The sequence below is a fragment of the Mustela nivalis genome (assembly GCF_964662115.1).
Source record: "Mustela nivalis genome assembly, chromosome: 2".
NCBI classification, from domain to species: domain Eukaryota; kingdom Metazoa; phylum Chordata; class Mammalia; order Carnivora; family Mustelidae; genus Mustela; species Mustela nivalis.
In genome coordinates, this window is record NC_139021.1 from 143,317,818 (window position 1) to 143,336,287 (window position 18,470).

General features: G+C 35.9%; 1 protein-coding gene across 7 annotated transcripts in view; it reads left to right on the forward strand.

Annotated features, from left to right (window-relative positions):
• Nucleotides 1–18,470, forward strand: part of CCSER2 (coiled-coil serine rich protein 2) — a 187,822-nt gene that overhangs the window by 43,197 nt on the left and 126,155 nt on the right. For 6 of the 7 annotated variants that reach the window (XM_082719676.1, XM_082719677.1, XM_082719678.1 and 3 more), the window contains exons 2-3: nt 44–1,493; nt 2,614–2,810. In XM_082719676.1, the coding sequence (XP_082575802.1) occupies nt 83–1,493; nt 2,614–2,810 (1,608 nt within the window). In that variant the 5' untranslated portion in view covers nt 44–82. Of the gene's footprint in view, nt 1–43; nt 1,494–2,613; nt 2,811–16,001; nt 16,061–18,470 lie in introns of those variants that run through there. The other variant, XM_082719680.1, reaches the window with a different exon arrangement.

Here is an 18,470-nt window from a genome sequence, read left to right on the forward strand (position 1 = left end):
CTGCTTATTTAGGAACGTTTAATCTACTTTTTTGTCTCCTCAGATTCTGTCAGATTTTAAGAACAAATGCATCTTATAGCTCATGGAAGAAAAAACACAAATCAAGACATTTTTGGGTTCCAAACTGCCAAAGTATGGAACAAAATCTGTGAGGAGTACTCTGCAGCCAATGTCAAATGGGACACCTGTTAATTTATTGGGAACTTCCAAGAGTAGCAACGTCAAAAGTTACATAAAGAATAATGGCTCTGATTGCCCATCATCCCATTCATTTAATTGGAGAACAGCAACTAAATACCAACTCAGTGCGCAAAGTGTTGAAGACCGTAACAGTACTCAAACTTCACACAATAAAGTAATTGATCCTGAAAAACATGCACCTACTCAAGGAATTTTTGATAAAAATGGGATAAAGGGAGGCTTGAAAAGTATTTCTTTACTCACATCAAAGTTAGCAAAGCCATCCACTATGTTTGTGTCATCTACGGAGGAGTTAAACCAAAAGTCTTTGTCTGGACCATCTAGTTTGGGTAAATTCACCAAAGGCACATTATTAGGAAGGACTTCATATTCTTCAGTCAGTGCTCCAAAATCACAGTTGAATGGATTGTATGGAAACCGTTCAGCTGGTAGCATACAAAGGCCTAGAGCAAACTCCTGTGCCACAAGAAGCAGTTCTGGAGAAGGCTTAGCACAATCCCTAGACAATATTAAATCTCTTACTTGTGAAAAAATGGTAAGGTCACAAAGTTTTTCACATTCCATTCAGAATTCATTCCTTCCACCTTCATCTATAACCAGATCACATTCCTTCAATAGAGCTGCAGATCTTACAAAGCCTTATCAGAACCAACAGCTACCCATTAGAGTGCCTCTGAGGTCAAGTATGCTAGCAAGAAATTCCCGGCAATCAGAAGTGCTCAATGGGAATGATCACATAGGGTATGGATTTAATAGGCCTTATGCTGCTGGTGGAAAGAAGTTGGCTTTACCAAATGGCCCAGGTGTAACTTCCACTTTGGGTTATAGGATGGTTCATCCCTCTCTACTGAAATCTAGCCGACCTCCATTTTCTGGCACTATCACAGTTGATGGTAATAAGAATTCACCTGCTGATCCATGTGTAGAAGAAGATGCTGAACTTATGGCTAAGGATGGAGCTACGAATAAGGACCAAGAACTAATTGAAAATGATAGTTATAGAACAGAAAATGACCAGACCATGAAGCATAATGCTAAAATTAGATACCTGAGTGATGATGTGGATGATATTTCCTTGTCATCTTTGTCATCTTCTGATAAGAATGATTTAAGTGAAGACTTTAGTGATGATTTTATAGATATAGAAGACTCCAACAGAACTAGAATAACTCCAGAGGAAATTTCTCTCAAAGAAGAAAAGCATGAAAATGTACCACCAAAGGATATATTTGATTCCCCCAAGGAAAATGAAAAAAGTAAAACTGACGAGTGGATAGATATAAGTGTCTCTGGTAAATATTAATATTCTTAAGTTTGCTTTTTCATAGATAATATAATTGAACTTACACTTGGGATTACCTTTTGATTAATTCCAAGATGCTGTCAATTTTTGTGGCGGGATGGATCTAAATAAAATTGAGGTGGGGCAACTTTTATCTTTCTGTGACTTTTGCTCTCAGACTTATTTTTCACTATTTAAAACAGTGATAAAAATACTCTTCCCTAATATATCTTACCTTTGTTCTTCTGTGACTTTCATGTAGAGGCCTATTCCTATTGCTTCAGATTTTTTCTTTTCCCCCTCTTCCCTAAACAGTGGCATGCCATTTTAAACTGTCTCTTCCTTTATGGTAATAGATGCTATGTGTTTAGAGTGAAGCTGTGCCAAAAGGTAAATGAGCTAATAATAATATAGGTTATGTCCAGTCTAATGAGTGTTTTTATCCTAGAAATTTTTTACTTTTTTAAAATAGAGCTTAGATTTCTTGTTTAGCAAACTCAGAGGAACTTTATTTTTTTAACTGAGGAAAGTGAGATTAGTACCTCTTAAATATTTCCTCTTATACTTGGTCATCCTGATACTAAAATTCTGGAGAAAATATCTCTTTGTGCCCAAATAGCCTGAAAACAGAGCAAACTGAAGGGATTGAGTGTAGGCATGTGATCTGGTCAAGAGTGTAGGCCATGCCTAGAGATATGCATAAACCCTTGACTGTCTGAGGGTCTTTTGCCAGAACAAATGTTTCTCTTATAAGGTGGCAACTGCAAGGTTAAATGATATACACAGAGAAAGGAGTTTCATGGCCAGTGTGTAAAAGAAATATCTTAGGAAATATTAAAAGAGTGTGAAGCTTTATTTATAATTCTAGAAATGTTGCAGAAGTGAAAGATGGCTCAGTGAACTTTCTTTATGTGTATTGGGAAACATTTCAGTAGGTTATTTAAAATTTTATCCCCTGATTTTTTTTTTTTTTGTTTAGGATTTAGAAAATGCTATAATTACTAATACTTTTTTGCCAGTTATTTTGCTATATTAAGTTATTAGAGTGTATATTTTCAGAAGCTGAGAAATATATTTCTATGAATTAATAACTTTTTTCCCCTTTTTCTTCTTAAAAAAAAAAATTGAAGACAGGAGTGAATGTACAAAACATACTGCTGGGAGCAACTTGATTTCACCAGATACTGATTACAGAGCTGGTTCTTCATTTGAGCTCTCTCCATCTGATAGCTCTGATGGAACATACATGTGGGATGAAGAGGGTTTGGAGCCCATTGGAAATGTCCATCCAGTTGGGAGTTATGAGTCCTCAGAAATGAACAGCATAGTACGTATGAATTTATATATACTTTTGAAACATTTTGTTTACCTTACTATGGAAAGACTTGTAATACTGCTTGGATTTTTTTAAGTTTATAAATAGCTCTCCTAGTTTAAGAAATAAATTTTGTATCTGTTAAGAGCCTACAAAACATCTGACCTTAATACATAATAAACCATATATTTGTGTCACATGACATGAGTTAAATACACTCTCATACATTATGTACACACATATAGGGATAGATATACTGTATTCAGGTTAAGGTAGGCTAGTGGTTCTCAAATTTGGAAGGAAGGCAATGTCTGGATGCAATTTTGGTTGTCATATTGAGGGGTGCACTGACAAATAGTGGGAAGATGCCAGGGATGCTTCTTAATGCCCTATAGTAGTATCCACAGCAAAGGATTACCCAGCCAAAGATGTCAGTAGTGCCACTTTTGAAAAATCCAGGGCTAAGCTATGCTGAAGTTAACGTTTAAGTGCCAACTCAGTGGCTTAACACAGTAAAAGCTTAATTTTTACTCTTCCAAAGTCTGTTGTGGGTCTGGAAGACTCTGTGGAGCAACTTCAGTGTTCTAAGCTGCTTTCCTCTCACCATCTTGAGCATCACCAAAAGAAGGTGGCTTTACCATTACCTTTTGAGGCCCCATCAAAAGGTCACTGTTGTAGAGGAAAAATGCTGCCAACTCTTATATTTGCAATTACTTGCTGGGGCCTGCAGGTGGTACATTGTATTTTTACTTATAACCTGTTGACTCTAATTTAAGATTAGTAGTAACTGGGCAAGAAGTGTAATTTTCCTGTGTACCTGGAAGGCAAGGGAACCAGATGTGGGTGAGCCCTAGGAGACCTACCATACATTATTATGTGCATATTTTAAGAGACATTGCAGTAATGTGGCTAATATGCTCTATGAGTAAAGTGTAGTTGGTATGTTTGAAGTGACTCATTGTAATTACTCGGTATATAAAATAAAATATGATTTTCCATTAACTGTATGGAAAATTGGTAGTCTTCATGGATATACTAAAGTCCAAGTAGGTTTTAGGCAATGTAATTTTCTGTACTCTCATAAATCTGTGACTTAGAAAAACTAAGCATCCTTACCAGAGAATTGTTAAATTGCACAGACATAGAGAGGACACATATTTAATTTAGGGAGAGTATCTCTATCTCATTAGAGAAAAGTTTAGAGACAATTACAGGATGTGCTTTCTTTCTAGGACTTTTTAAAGCAAGTGTGATCAAAATGGGAATGAACATTGTGTCCAGCAGATGGCAGTAATAATCCACTTAGTATCTGACATTTTTCACTTCACTGTTCCTATAACTTAAAGATTCCTTTAGAAGAGTTCAGAATGCACCTAGATCTTAAGATCTCAGAGCTTCTGATATAAGAGGAAAACAGTCTGAGAAAGGATGGAGAATTGATGGCAGATGTTGAAAAAAGTGTTAAGATCTCCTACTGTGTTAGAGGATTACTTTTTTTTTTTTTTCCCTGAAATTCTACCAGTTTTTTGCTTCTTGTATTTTGAGGGTATTTTGTTAGGTGTGTACCTGTTTAGAATTTTTTTTGCTGAAATTGGACTTAAGTCATAATTTAGTGATCTCTATTTCTCATTACCCTTTTTCTCGTAAGGCCTTTTTTTTCAGATGTTAGTATATTTTATCAATTTCATTTCTGTATGTTCCAACTTTTTACTATGAACTTTTTGATACATAGCAAATAGGTTATAACTTTTTTAAAATTATAATTTCTCTTTGTCTTCTAACCAGTGAGTTTAGTCCTTTTATGTTTGCATTTATTGATATACTTGGACAACATTCTCCCATCTTACTATTTTTAATTGCTTTTTTTTTTTTTTGCCTAGAATAGTTTAAATAAATATTTAAAATTTAATCCAAAAAGAACTTTAACATATTCTCATTTTTCTTGGCCTCCCTATCCCTTTCACCAAAGCCCATGTCTGTCCCATCCCCTCACTCCCCCCACCCGCCTCACCTCCAGTTCCCCAACCACCATCATGGTTGTTCTCTACAACAGTGCTCCTTCCAGCCCAGGTGGGGAGAGCTTCAAGATAAGGAGCTTTCATTAAGAATGTGAATCAACTGTGTTATTACAACAGTTTAGTTCAACCCACTCTTTAGTTTAGTTGATACTATTTTCACAATAAAACTTTCTTTTTGAAAAAAACAGTGTGTTGATATGCATTGTGGTGGAAGCTCCTTATCTCCAACAGTTTGTAGACTGACTACTTTGCATAGCAATTATCTAGAATCTAGGTTATTATTATTATTTTTTGGTTTAAATACAAATAGTGTTCTGTTGAGGTATAATTCACACTAAATAAAATGCATAAATATTTGTCATGCAGCACAGAAAATTTTGAATGTTTGTATATAATGTCACACCACATTGTGATAAAGAATATTTTTGTCATCCCAGAATGTTTCCTGTGCTTTTCAGTCATTCTCTCAACCCCACCCCCAGAGGTGCCCCTGCTTTGATATATATCACTATAGATTAGTTTTGCCTATACTTCGTATAAGCAGAATTATAAACATGCCTATTTTATGTCTGACTTCTTTGATGCAACATTTTATACTTTTTATAGTTTGTTTCTAATTTTATAATATTTCTTTGTGTGAAGGTAGTACAACTTACTTTATCTTGCTATTGATTGACATTCAGGTTGTTTATTGTTTCTAGCAACTGCTATTATTGGAAAGATTTTGTTATATATTTTTGGGTAAACATTTATGCATTTCTGTTGGTGAAATATGTAGGAGAGGCACCACTGAATTATTGGGTATTTATGTATATAGCTTCAGATGCTGTTAGTTTTCCAATGTTGTTGTACCAGTTTACAGTCCCACTGGTAGAAAATGAGCATTCTAGAAATTCCACTTTCTTTTGGTGCTGTCTGTCTTTTTGCATTTTTGCTATTCTGGTGGGGGTATAGTATTTCACTGAGATTTTTGTCTTGTGTTTTTTAATAACTGTTTGTTGAGCACCTTCACATATGTTTATTTGCCGTAAGCATATCCTCTTTTGTGACAGGTCTTTTATTAAACTGTATTTTTTTCTTTTTGGTTTGTAAAAACTCCTTCATATATTTTGGATGTAATTTTTTTTACACATATACATATACACTTAATATATGTGTATATGAGTATATAATTAATATATATGGATTCCTTTTTAAATCCTTTTTTTTTCAAGATTTTATTTATTTATTTGACAGACAGAGATCACAAGTAGGCAGAGAGGCAGGCAGAGAGAGAGAGGTGGAAGCAGGCTCCCTGCTGAGCAGAGAGCTCAATGCAGGGCTGGATCCCAGGACCCTGGGATCATGACCTGAGCTGAAGACAGAGGCTTTAACCCACTGAGCCACCCACGCGCCCCCCCCTTTTAAAATCTCTTAATAGTGTCTTTTGTTGAATTGAAATTAACAAGTTCAGTTTAGTGTACATTTTTTCCTTTGTTGTTAGCACTATTTCGAACTGCAAAATTTTTGTTTACCCTGAAGTCCTGAAGATATTTTTCAATGTTTTCTTCTAAGAGCTTTGTTTTTTAGCCTTTTACATTTAGATCTATGAGACATCTGGAAATTATTTTTGTGCATGTTATGAGGAGAAGTCAAGGTGTATTACACCTTTTTTGTAAAAAAAAAAGGTGTAATACAGGTTTTACAAAAAAGTTTTTTTTTTTTGAAAAGTTTTTGTTCCCTACTCTGCTGCAGAGTTACCTTTGTCATAAGTCAGTGATTGTATCAATATATTTCTTGGGCGTCTGGGTGGCTCAGTGGGTTAAGCCTCTGCCTTTGGCTCAGGTCATGATCTGGGATCGAGCCTGCATCGGGCTCTCTGCTCAGCAGGGAACCTGCTTCCTCCTCTCTCTCTCTCTGCCTGCCTCTCTGCCTACTTGTGATCTCTGTCTGTCAAATAAATAAATAAAATCTTTAAAAAATATATATATATATATTTTTGACTCGCTTTTGGTTCATTGGTCTCCTCTTTTATCCTTGTGTCAGTGCTATGCTGTTTGTATTTCTGTAGCTTTAAGTACTAACATCTGGTAATCTAAGTCTTAATAGCTTTTTCTTTTCCAAGTTTCCCCTAGCTCACCTTTTGCAATCTCTTTAATTTTTAGAATGAACACATCAGTTTCTACAAAGAACCTTCAGGGATTTTGAATGACATTGCATTAACTATGTAAATAAGTTTGGGAAGAATTGACGTGTTTAATATAGTGAATCTTTAAATTCATGAATATGGTGTATTCTTCCTTTTTTTTTTTTAAAGGTTATTTATTTATTTATTTATTTGACACAGAGAGAGAGAGAGAGATCACAAGTAGGCAGAGAGAGGGGGGGAAGCAGGCTCCTTGCTGAGCAGAGAGCCCTGTGCGGGGCTCAATCCCAGGACCCTGAGATCATGACCTGAACCGAAGGCAGAGGCTTAACCCACTGAGCCAACCAGGTGTCCCTATTCTTCCATTTACTAGGGACTTCAGAAATATTTCTTGCTGATTCATTCTATAAAAATTTGTACATATATGCTTTATTTTTAAGTAATTGATTTCATTGTTATAAATGGTACAATTAAAATTTTATTTTCTTAGTTTTTGTTATATGTACAAATATATTTGATTTTTGTATTTTGAGCTGTGACCTTATTCACTTATTAGTTTTAATAATTTGCCTGGAATTTCTACATATATTATGAAGTTATACCATTTGCACAGTCTCCATCTCCCCATTCTCTCTTTTATTGGACGTGTTAGGACCTCCAATGTAATGTTGACTCGAAATGGTGAGATAATTTCAGCAAAGTTTTAATAGTCCACCATTAATATTTCTTTTTGTGTGTGGTGGGGGTGGTTATAGGTATCTTTCATCAGATTGAGTTTCTTTCTGTTTCATTTGCTTGATTTTGTGTGTGTGTGTGTGTGTGTGTGTGTGTGTGTGAGTAGATGTTAATTTTTCTCTACATTTATTAAAGTCATCAAAATTTTTTTTCCTGTTATATGTTATCTGTTAGTGTGGTAGATTGTATTTCTTGATTTTCAAATGTTAAATCATCTTTTGTTCTTGAAATAAATTCACTTGGTTGTGATGTGTTATTCTTTTAAATGTTGTTGGGCTTGATATCCTAATAGTTTATTTAGATTTGTTGCATTTATGTTCATGAGTAGGATGGTTCTCTCTTCTCTTTTCTTTTTTTCTCTTTTCTTTTCACATTTGGTATCAGGGTTGTGCTGGTTTCATAAATGAGCCGAGAAGTATTCCCTGTTTTTTTTTGCCCTTTCAAGGAATTTCTGGACAATTGATGTTCCTTTTTCTTAAATGTCTACAAAATTCACCAAATGAAAACTTTAGAATCTGGAGTTTCCTTTGTGAGAGATTTTTAATGACAGATATAATGTTTTAAGTAGATATGCCCATTAAGATACATAGGTATTTTTTTGTGTGTGTTGCTTTTTGAGAATTTGTCCATTTCATCTAGTTATTGTTTGTTGGTGAAAGTTGTGCAGGTGGTGCCTGGGTGGCTTAGTTGGTTAAGTGTCTGACTCTTGATTTCAGCTCAGGTTATGATTTCAGGGTCATGATATCGAGGCCCATGTTGGGCTTTGTGCTGGGTGTGGAGTCAGCTTAAGATTCTGTCTCTTCCTTTCCCTCTGCCCTCCACCCTCCTATCCCATGCACACACATGCTGTCTCTCTTAAAAAAAAAAAAAAAAAAAAGTTATTCAGGGTTACCTTTTCTTTATTTTTTAAAAAACATTTTATTTATTTATTTGAGAGAAAGACAGAGGTAGTGATAGAGAGCATGAGCAGGGAGGAGAGAGAGAAGCAGGCCTTCTGCTGAGCAGGGAGTTTAATGTGGGCCCGGATCCCAGGACCCCAGGATCATAACCTGAGCCGAAGGCAGATGCCTAACCAACTGAGCCACCCAGGTGCCCCCGGATTATCTTATCTTTTAACATCTTTGTGGTATTGTAGTGATGTGTACTGAGCTCCTGTATAGTCCTGGCATTAAGTATCGTATATGTATGGCCTTATTTAATGTTTATGGCAACCCCATGAGATAGTCAGAAATGATACACAAAATACTCAGTACTGGTATCACATGGCTGTTAGACTATTAAGGCATGTCCTTCCTAATACCAGCTCCAGAGGTAGGTACTATAATTATCTCCATCTTACAAAAAAAGGAAAAAAATATAGAGAATCCAAAGATACCCAGCTAGTACATGACAGAATGGGAGTTTTAATTTAGCTTGTTCCAGAGCCCTGCCTCTTACTCACTGTACTATATTGCTCTTAATATGCAAAATACCTGTATGGTCCTAGGATAGGAAAGGATGTCTTAAATACAGACACACACTAAAAACCATAAAGAAAAAAATTACTAAGTTTAATTACATCAAGGGCATTTGGGTGGCTTAGTTAAGCACTGCCTTCAGCAAAGGTCATGATCCAAGGGTCTTGGGATCGAGTTCCCCATTGGGCCTCCCTGCTCAGTGGGGAGACTGTTTCTTCTTCTCCCTCTACCTCTGCTCCTTTCCCTGCTCATGCTCTCTCTCTAAGAGTTAAATAAAATATTTTAAAAAATTAATTACATCAACATTTAAAAGTAAACACAGATAATAATAAACATGGTTAAAAGCCACTAAGAGTTTATTTGTGACACATTTAACAAGAATTAAAATCAGACCACATAATAAACTTTCCTTATCAATAAGGAGAAGGCAAAACAATACAACAGATAGAAGATAATAAAATAATAAATTGCTAATGTGTACTGAGACATACAATTTCACACTCACTAGACTGGCTGAAATTTTAGTCAGATAATAGCAAGTGGGGTGAATATGATGAACAATAGAAATCTTTCTTCACTACTGAGAAGAATAAATTGCTAAATCATTTTCTGGAAGATATTTGGCAGCATCTAGTAAAGTTGAAGATCCAATATGCTCTGATCCAGTAATGTTATTCTTGATTTATATCCTAAAGAAACCCTAACATTTATGATCAGAGACATTAGTAAGAATGTTCGTTGCTGCACTATCTCATCATCATCATCATAATTATTATTATTGGAATGATAATAACTCAAATGTCCATTCATGGGGAAACAAAAAAAATAACATTTAAGTGATGTTATACAGTATATTATATATATTATACAGCAGTAAGAATGAATGAACTTACACTTGTAGTACACATGTACCACAAAAATATAAAACTAGGGTGCCTGGGTGGCTCAGTGGGTTAAGCCACTGCTTTCGGCTCAGGTCATGATCTCAGGGTCCTGGGATCGAGCCCCGCATCGGGCTCTCTGCTCAGTGGAGAGCCTGTTTCCCCCTCTCTCTGCCTGCCTCTCTGCCTGCTTGTGATCTCTATCTTTCAAGTAAATAAATAAAATCTTAAAAAAAAAGAAACTAAAAAAAAAAAGTTGCAGAACATTATGTATCACTTATATAAGTTGTAAAAATACATATAAACAATAGTACTTACTGTTCACAAATACATAAATGTATTAAAGGGAAAGAAAGCCATTCCTCCAAGAGCCCTGGTTCTTTTTAATGGAAAATGCTACTTTTGTAGCCAAATTCTGGAGGTTGCGTGTACACACTGTTGTTGAAAAGTTGCTGCTCCCAGGCATCATCAGTGGACTGAACTAGGGAATATAAGAGTGTGGGTCTGTGTGTGTTTATTTATATACATATACATTTACATCAATACTTGTTTCTATTTTATCTCTATATATTAAAAACAATAGGTTCATACTATTACCTCCAATTCCAATCCAATGCCGCCGGATTCATTCTAGTTTTCTCCTTGTATTTTTAACCTCCCTTCTCTGATGGTGATAAACCTTGCTTCTGTTGTCCTTTCTTGATATATCTTGATATATCTTCCTACATTTAACTTGATATATCTTGATATATCTCCCTCTATTTAACTGATATCTGTTCTTTTCCACCACTTCCTCTTTCCCATTTATCTCTTTCTCATCCTATTTGGGCTCTGAAATCCCTACAGTGGGTTACCAGCATGCTTGGATAATGTCTCTATCCTGTTTGGGTTCTGACTTACCATATCGGGACATCCCCCACATATATTCTACTTAAATTCTCATATCTCATACCGGGCCAACCTCCTGCCTCAGATGCTCCCTCTTCACCCTCATCATTACTCCGATGTGCTCAAGCCCTGAAAAACTAGACCAACCTGGGCATGGAAGTTCTTATCACATTACTTGAGTTCTGATTTCCTATGTTCACTGCCCCTCTGTATGTATGTCTTCCTTAGCTTGCTCAGTTTCTGACTTCTCATGCCTCACTCCTCCACCCACAATCCTACTTGCTAATTTGAAAGAATATTTATGAAGATGCTCTTGGACATCTTAATCTTAATAATATAGGTACAGTATAAACATTCCCAGACTGGTACATATATCTGTTTTATTGCCAAAGCAAATGATTAAAAAATTCATAAAAATCATGAAAAATGCTTCTATATGTAATAAATTTTATAGAATCTGCATTTTATGTGATTTATGTATTTATGTGATTTATATTTCATGTGGTTAATATGGAAACTTAGGTCTAGAAGTGTCCAGACAGCTAAAAAGTTTTATTTTTCAAACACTGGTTAAATTCAAAGTTTGATGTGATTTTTAGGAAATGTGAATTAGCTTTATCATAATGGTCAGTGAAATTAATTATGATTAATGAGGAAAGTGCACAATGTCTTATGTAAGAAGGATTTATGAGAACCTGGGATTGGCTCAACCATAAAGATTTAAGAGGCATCTACTGCAAAACGACTGGACAGAGAAAAAATAGTATTTATTTGGAAAAAAATATAGCAATGTAATGCTATCTTTGTTGTGTGTTTGTAGCAATAAAAAACTATGTAACTGTTATTAGAAAATCTCATTAAGGATGCTAGGCATTCTGATTTTTATTGTTGTTTTTGTAATCAGATTCAGACTTTAATTAAAAACACAATTATAAATCCATAGGTATATTAATTTTTCTTATTGCTGTGACAAATGACCAAAAATCTTAATAGTTTAAAACAACACAAACTTATCTTACTGTTTGGGACCCAGGCCCTCACTAGACTTTAAAAAAAAAAAAGGGGGGGGTGAGAAAGGCTTTCCTTTTGAAAGTTCTAGAGGAGAACCTCTTTCTTTGGCTTTCCAGTCAGCTGGATAATCCAGTATACTGCCCTATTTTGTGGTCTCCTCATTAGCAATCTTTTTTATTTTTAAGATTTATTTATTGGGCAGACATCACAAGTAGGCAGAGAGGCAGGCAGAGAGAGAGAGGAGGAAGCAGGCTCCCTGCTGAGCAGAGAGCCCGATGCTGGGCTGGATCCCAGGACCCTGGGATCATGACCTGAGCCTAAGGCAGAGGTTTTAACCCACTGAGCCATCCAGGCGTCCCATCACATTAGCAATCTTAATTCATTCGTAGCCTTAATTCTTCTTTGCCATGTAACCTAACATATTCACAGGTTCCAGTGATTAAGGTATGGACATCTTTGAGGTGACCATTGTTCTGCCTAGGATAACTAGAGACATAGAGTTTTTTTTTAAATAACACGATTATTCATTTAAAGAAATTCTTTTGAGGTTGACAAATTTAGCTCTAGTACTAAAAATAAAATAGTAAATTTTAAACACAGTTTAGCCAAACTCATTTTTTTCAATTTAAGTTATTCTAAACTGATGACATAGTTATTGACGTGGTCTTCACGAAGATTTGTCATCGCTGTAGCTAATCATAGGTTTTATTATCTGGAGATATTTGAATATTTTTACTCTTAAATTTGATATCTTCCAATAACTGGAAATAACTTACAGCAGCTTGTGTGTATGTGTGTGTATTTTCTATAAATTGGCATGGACTTTAAAGATGACTGATTTCTAAGAAAAGCAACTAAAGGGATGATGGAATCATTGGTCTGTTAAGATTTAGATATTTTTAATTCAATTTTTAAGAAAAATTATTTATAGACACTGACTTGAAAATAGTGTCCAGTATTATAAAGTGTAACACGAATTAGCAGTGTTGATTACAAAGTATAATGTCTTTATTTATTTATTTATTTATTTATTTATGATGTATGATGTAACTCACTTGATCTTTATTGGGACGAGGTCCGTAATGTCTTTATTTACTAACAGTGCACATGATAAGTGTATTTGTTTGATATTATCGATTGCCTTACATCAATAGCTGCCTAAAATAACTACAGATCTGGATTTCTTCTGACTGAGGTAAAAGGATTTTTTGTTATATGTTCATTTTTGTCTTGTCCCTATGGACTGTTTTCACTGCTTTGATTATTTTAATCATCCTACATTTCTGTTGTGTTTCTGTTGAGATGTATCTGTTCAGCATGCTAGGTTTGCTTTGCTATGAACTTTAATTTTAAATTAAAGGAGGATGGCGTTACTTTGTAACTCCCAGCTTTTGTTTTCTTGGACACTGGACCTATATATACTTTGGAAATTTATACATTTACTCCGAATTTCCATTTTAGATCTATTGGTCATACCTATCTCAGTGGAGATTGTATATTACCCTTTCCCACCTTCACTATTCAGTTTTATGAGATTTTTCATTTGTTTCCATTCATCCACTTGGCAATGTACTATGTAGAGTCTTTCATATATAGAAAAATTAGGCACTATAGAATTGACATAGAGGTCATTTACTCTTACTCATTCATTTTATAGATAAGGATAGTGAAGTGTAGAAAAGTTAAGTCACATTTTCACTTAAGAGACACAGAGGAATTAAAATTTGGAATAAACTGGCTCCCAGTTTGCTTATTGTCTCTACTGTATGATGTGGCACCATAAATTTATACTGGGTTTCTTCTTTAAGATAAAGAAGGTGATATTTACTCTTGTATTCTGTTTTCTCCATGTTATTAAATGTCTGCCTTTTGTAAAATTGTTCCTTTTCAGTCTTACTGGAGAATACCTTTTTTGAAAATCAAAACATACAGATTAATCGCTTCTCCTCTTATCTCTGCACCAAACTGTAGTAGACTAGAAGAATGAAAAGGGGAAGGCTAATCTATGGATCATTCATTTCTTCAGCATGTGTTTTAAATTTCCACTGTATGATCTGTACTCTAGTTACTAAGAAATACATATGAATAAAGAAACAGTTGCTGCCTCAACAGAAATTTATGATCTAGATTAAGAGAGGCGATATACTTAATTCTGACCATTAAGGGAAGATTCCATGTGTGCTTTTAATTAATACATGTTAACCCATTTTGAGTTAGAAGTTTGGGGCAAAGTTTGAATTGCATCTCAATAAAAGCTTCTTTATGAGTTTATAATGAAATAGCAGTTTTATTTTTTACATTTGTTTAACTTCTGCCTCCTTTTTCTTTGGGATATATTAATAGGGGCCAGCAAAGCTGTAGCTGCAGGCTGCCAACCTGTTTTTGTAAATAAAGTTTTATTGTAGTATGACCATACCTTTTCATTTATATATAGTCTGTGGCTGCTTTCATGCTGCTGTGGAAGGATTGAATAGTTGTATCAGAGACCATATTGCCCAAAAGCCTAAAATATTTACTATTTGGTCTTTTTAAAGAATTTTATTTATTTATTTATTGGGGGCGGGGGAGGACAAGCAGACTCCATGCCGAGAAGGGTGGAGCCCAATATGGGGCTTGATCCCAGGACCCTGAGATCATGACCAGAGTTGAAATCAAGAGTCAGGTGCTTACTTGACTAAGCTGCCAAGTGCCCCTACTATTTGGTCTTTTGAAAAAGTTCATTGACTCCTGCATTAGAACACTACAGATAATTTAAAGATTCAGAAATTAATTTTTTAAACTCAGTATAAATCTGTGTAAGCTCTTTCATTGTTATTCTAGCACCATTCTTTATCTGGCCTTCGGTGGAAGTCATCTGTCAATCCATTCAACATATTTAAGTGACTGTTTTGTGCAAGATGTTGACGATACATTGATTAGGCAGCTATACCTTTCACTTTAGTGGTGCTTGTGTCCTAATGAGGCTGATGTAGTTGAACTATTTAGCTAACTTATTAACTATCTTCTCTTAATAAGTGGGGAAAGTTCTACAGAGGAGAACTACAAAGTATGAAAGTATGTTATTGGAAAACCTGGTCTAGTGTGGGTGTCAGGTAAGGCATTTTTTGGAAATGATATTTAAGCTAAGTTGCCCTAGGGTTAAAAGGGCATTTGTAATTGCAAGGATGTTACCTGTTTTAGTAAACAGCATATGAAAAGACCTTGAGGCAGGATAGGATTATGCAATATTTGAGGAACTAGGAGAAGGCTACTTACTATAGCTTGAGTACTGACACAGAAGGGAGGAGAGGCAAGAGAGGAGGTTATAAGTACAGAGCTCTTACAGAGGTCAAAGGATTTGGGTCTTTGTCCTAAAAACTGATGGGGAACTGATGGAGGGTTTTAAGCTTGAAAGGGACATAATTTGATTTTCATTTAAAAAATGTTTTGTATGAAAATTGAATTAGAAGGGAGCTAGACAAGATGCTGGAAGCTACTGTCCCTGAAGAAGGCTAGTAGTGGCTTGGGCTAAAGTGGTGGCAAAGTGGAGATCTAGAGGGGTGGGTGATTTTGAAAACAGGTTTAGTGGGTACAGTTGGCAAAATTGAATTATTTGTTAACTGCAGGGGAGAAAAGTGTTACTCCTGACTTTAGAAGTACTAATATTGTTGGTTCTATTCATTCTGCCAAAATCGTCCTAAATTGTTGGTTTGACTTGTTATTTTTTCTATTGGTTTCCCAATTACTTGTAATGTCAAATCTAAACTCCTTTGACTGGTTCTTTGAGGGTTGTTATCATCTTATGCTGGTCTGTCTGGTTGCTTTTAGTCTCCTATTATGTAGAATATACTGGAATAGACTTGATGTTTCATGATTTCTCTTATCACTCTTAGTCTTCTGGCAGTAAGTAAGGGGTCAATATATACTTGTTGAAATGTGTGCTGTGATGACATGCCACTTAATTTGAGATAAATAAAAAAACTTAAAGGTACGGTTTAATACTATCCAGTACTTTTCCATTCATATTGTGACATAACCTATTTACAGAGTAAGTTTCTAAGGTACCACGTGTCATAATAGCAAGGTACAAGTAACTAAAAATGTGACATTGGCATGGATGTCATAGTGGAGGGACTGCTTACAGAAAGTTGAGACCGTCTTAATATAGGTAAATGAAAATTTCACACTGATACTGATACTTTCAGCTATGCTGTGATATAGAATACAGAACTTGAACACATAGAAGGTTTTAATCCAACTCGGTTTTTGTTTTTGTTCTTGTTTTTAAGATAAGGGGACAAAATGAGATGAGGAAACTAATTTTTTTTAATTTATATATTTTTTTGCCTAACTAGTAAATCTTCCATTTGCATACAATTATTATAGTAGGTTCTTTTTTGACTATTAATGTAAATTTTATATTTGAAAACAAGTTTAAATTTATAAAATATAGTTGTGGTGACCCTTTAAATTCAATATTTTCTTCACTGTATGTCTTATAGGTTGCTTATTACAATCTGAAGTTTAATTTAGTGATTATGTATGGAGCTTCTACTATGTTGCAGACATACTGTTGAGTGCTAAAGATACTGATATGGATAAGGCTGTCTTTGTCCTTAATGAATACAAAGTCTAGTATGATTGGCAGATAGATTATAAATGATCATACTTTAATTTTATAAGTGATATGCATGCTATGATTAGTATGCATGTGGTTTCAATAATGCAGAAGGAAAGGTTAACTGTATGTGTGTGTGTGTGTGTGTGTGTGTGTGTGTGTAAGGTTTTGAAGAGGAACTGATGTCTGAGTTGAGTTTCAAAGAATGAATACAAAGTTAACCAATTGGCCAAGAAAGAGGGCGGACATTGACTTTAGGCCTAGAAAAGAGCATATTAAGCTCCATTTGACGTAATGTGCAATAAGTCTGAGGCTCAGCTAAAATGGGCAGTCGCTGATGAACTGTAACTTGACTGGTTTTAAGGACAGAAAATTGAATCTCAAAGAAGGAAATTCAGACTACTGAAGGAGTTGGAGGCATTAAATACAGTCATTTTCCCATCATCCTACAAGGGTACTACACTAAATCACCAATGCATTTGGCATTTCAATTTACTAAACATTGTTATGATTTGGTTAAATCAACATTTTTAAGTAGAGCCCCCAGGGTACTGGATGGTGAGCCAAAAGACCATAAGAGAAACAAAGATAAAAGAAATTTACTACTCACCGGCCCTGGAGGAAGTATACCCCTTGTCTTGAGGTACCACACAGAAGGTCAAGGGAGGGTACATGCAGAAAGAGGGAGGAACTGGGGCACATGCATTTATTAGGGTCTGTGGTTGGAGTGCTTTGGGGTTCCTGGGCTAAGGTGGATTGTCCGGTCAGACCATAAAGAGCAAGGGTTTTGGGAAGCTTCACAGGGGTTTTTCCTAAGGGCTACATAAGGGGCAGGTGTTGGGAAGCAAGGAACTTACATTTGCTTGTGACCATGGACTCTTATCTAGGGCTTGTGCTTGTACAAGGGATTAGTGTCAGTTTAAGGCTTTTGCAGGCAGCTTGGCCAAAAATGTATGCTGAGGCAGCAATATGATGGAATAGTTCAGCTAAACTCTCAACAAGCATACATGTTAACTGAAATCTGCTACCTGCCATTATAATCAATGTGGCTAAAATACTCATCTGAAACCTGTATAGGCTAAAGGAAATTTTTAAAAGGTCTAAGTCAAGGAGAAATTCTGCAGAATTTTTCCTTGCCTCTGTGGGGTGTTTGGAACTTGACCACAGTGTAGTGAGTGTTAATTAGGTGTGTTTTTGTCTGCTTACTAAAAGAGACCCTATTCTCTTTCCACTAGAATTGAAGCTTTACAAGCTTTATGGTCTGTAGGTGTGGTGCATGCAGGGTTTATGCTGGTCTTCTGGGGGAGGGGTCCATTATAGTTGTAGCCAGCTTGCCTGAGAAAAGCCATACCAGTGGAGCAAAGTGGGGCAGACTTGGTGTAAGCAGGTTACATAGCCAGTATCGGTTCTGTGTTGTTTACTGAATTTGGTTTATGCCGAGGGGCAGGAGAGGGAAATGGTACCCGCTGGTTCTTTTGTCTGTGGAGAGACAATGCCATCTCTCACAGATGTGCTCCAAAAAGTACGAACTGTCTTTCCCTGTGCCCCTTAGGTAGTCCTCAGTTTATGCAGCCTGCCTGGGATCATTTGCTTGCTTCTGCTCAGGAGTAGGGCAGTGTCCCTAGGTCTCTATCACAGCCAAGTCTGGGGATCTTTGAGACTCCAGTTTCTGAGACCCACTGGTTGCAAATACAGGAGATTCACCCCCTCTCCTTCTCTGAGCCAATGGCTTTGGGGAACTCTTCTCTTTGTGCTCATAGTTTGGCGACGGTGGCCATTGCTGCTATAAACATTGGGGTACAGATGGTCCTTCTTTTCACGACATCTGTATCTTTGGGGTAAATACCCAGGAGTGCAATTGCAGGGTCATAGGGAAGTTCTATTTTTAATTTCTTGAGGAATCTCCACACTCTTCTTCAAAGAGGCAACCAACTTGCATTCCCACCAACAGTGTAAGAGG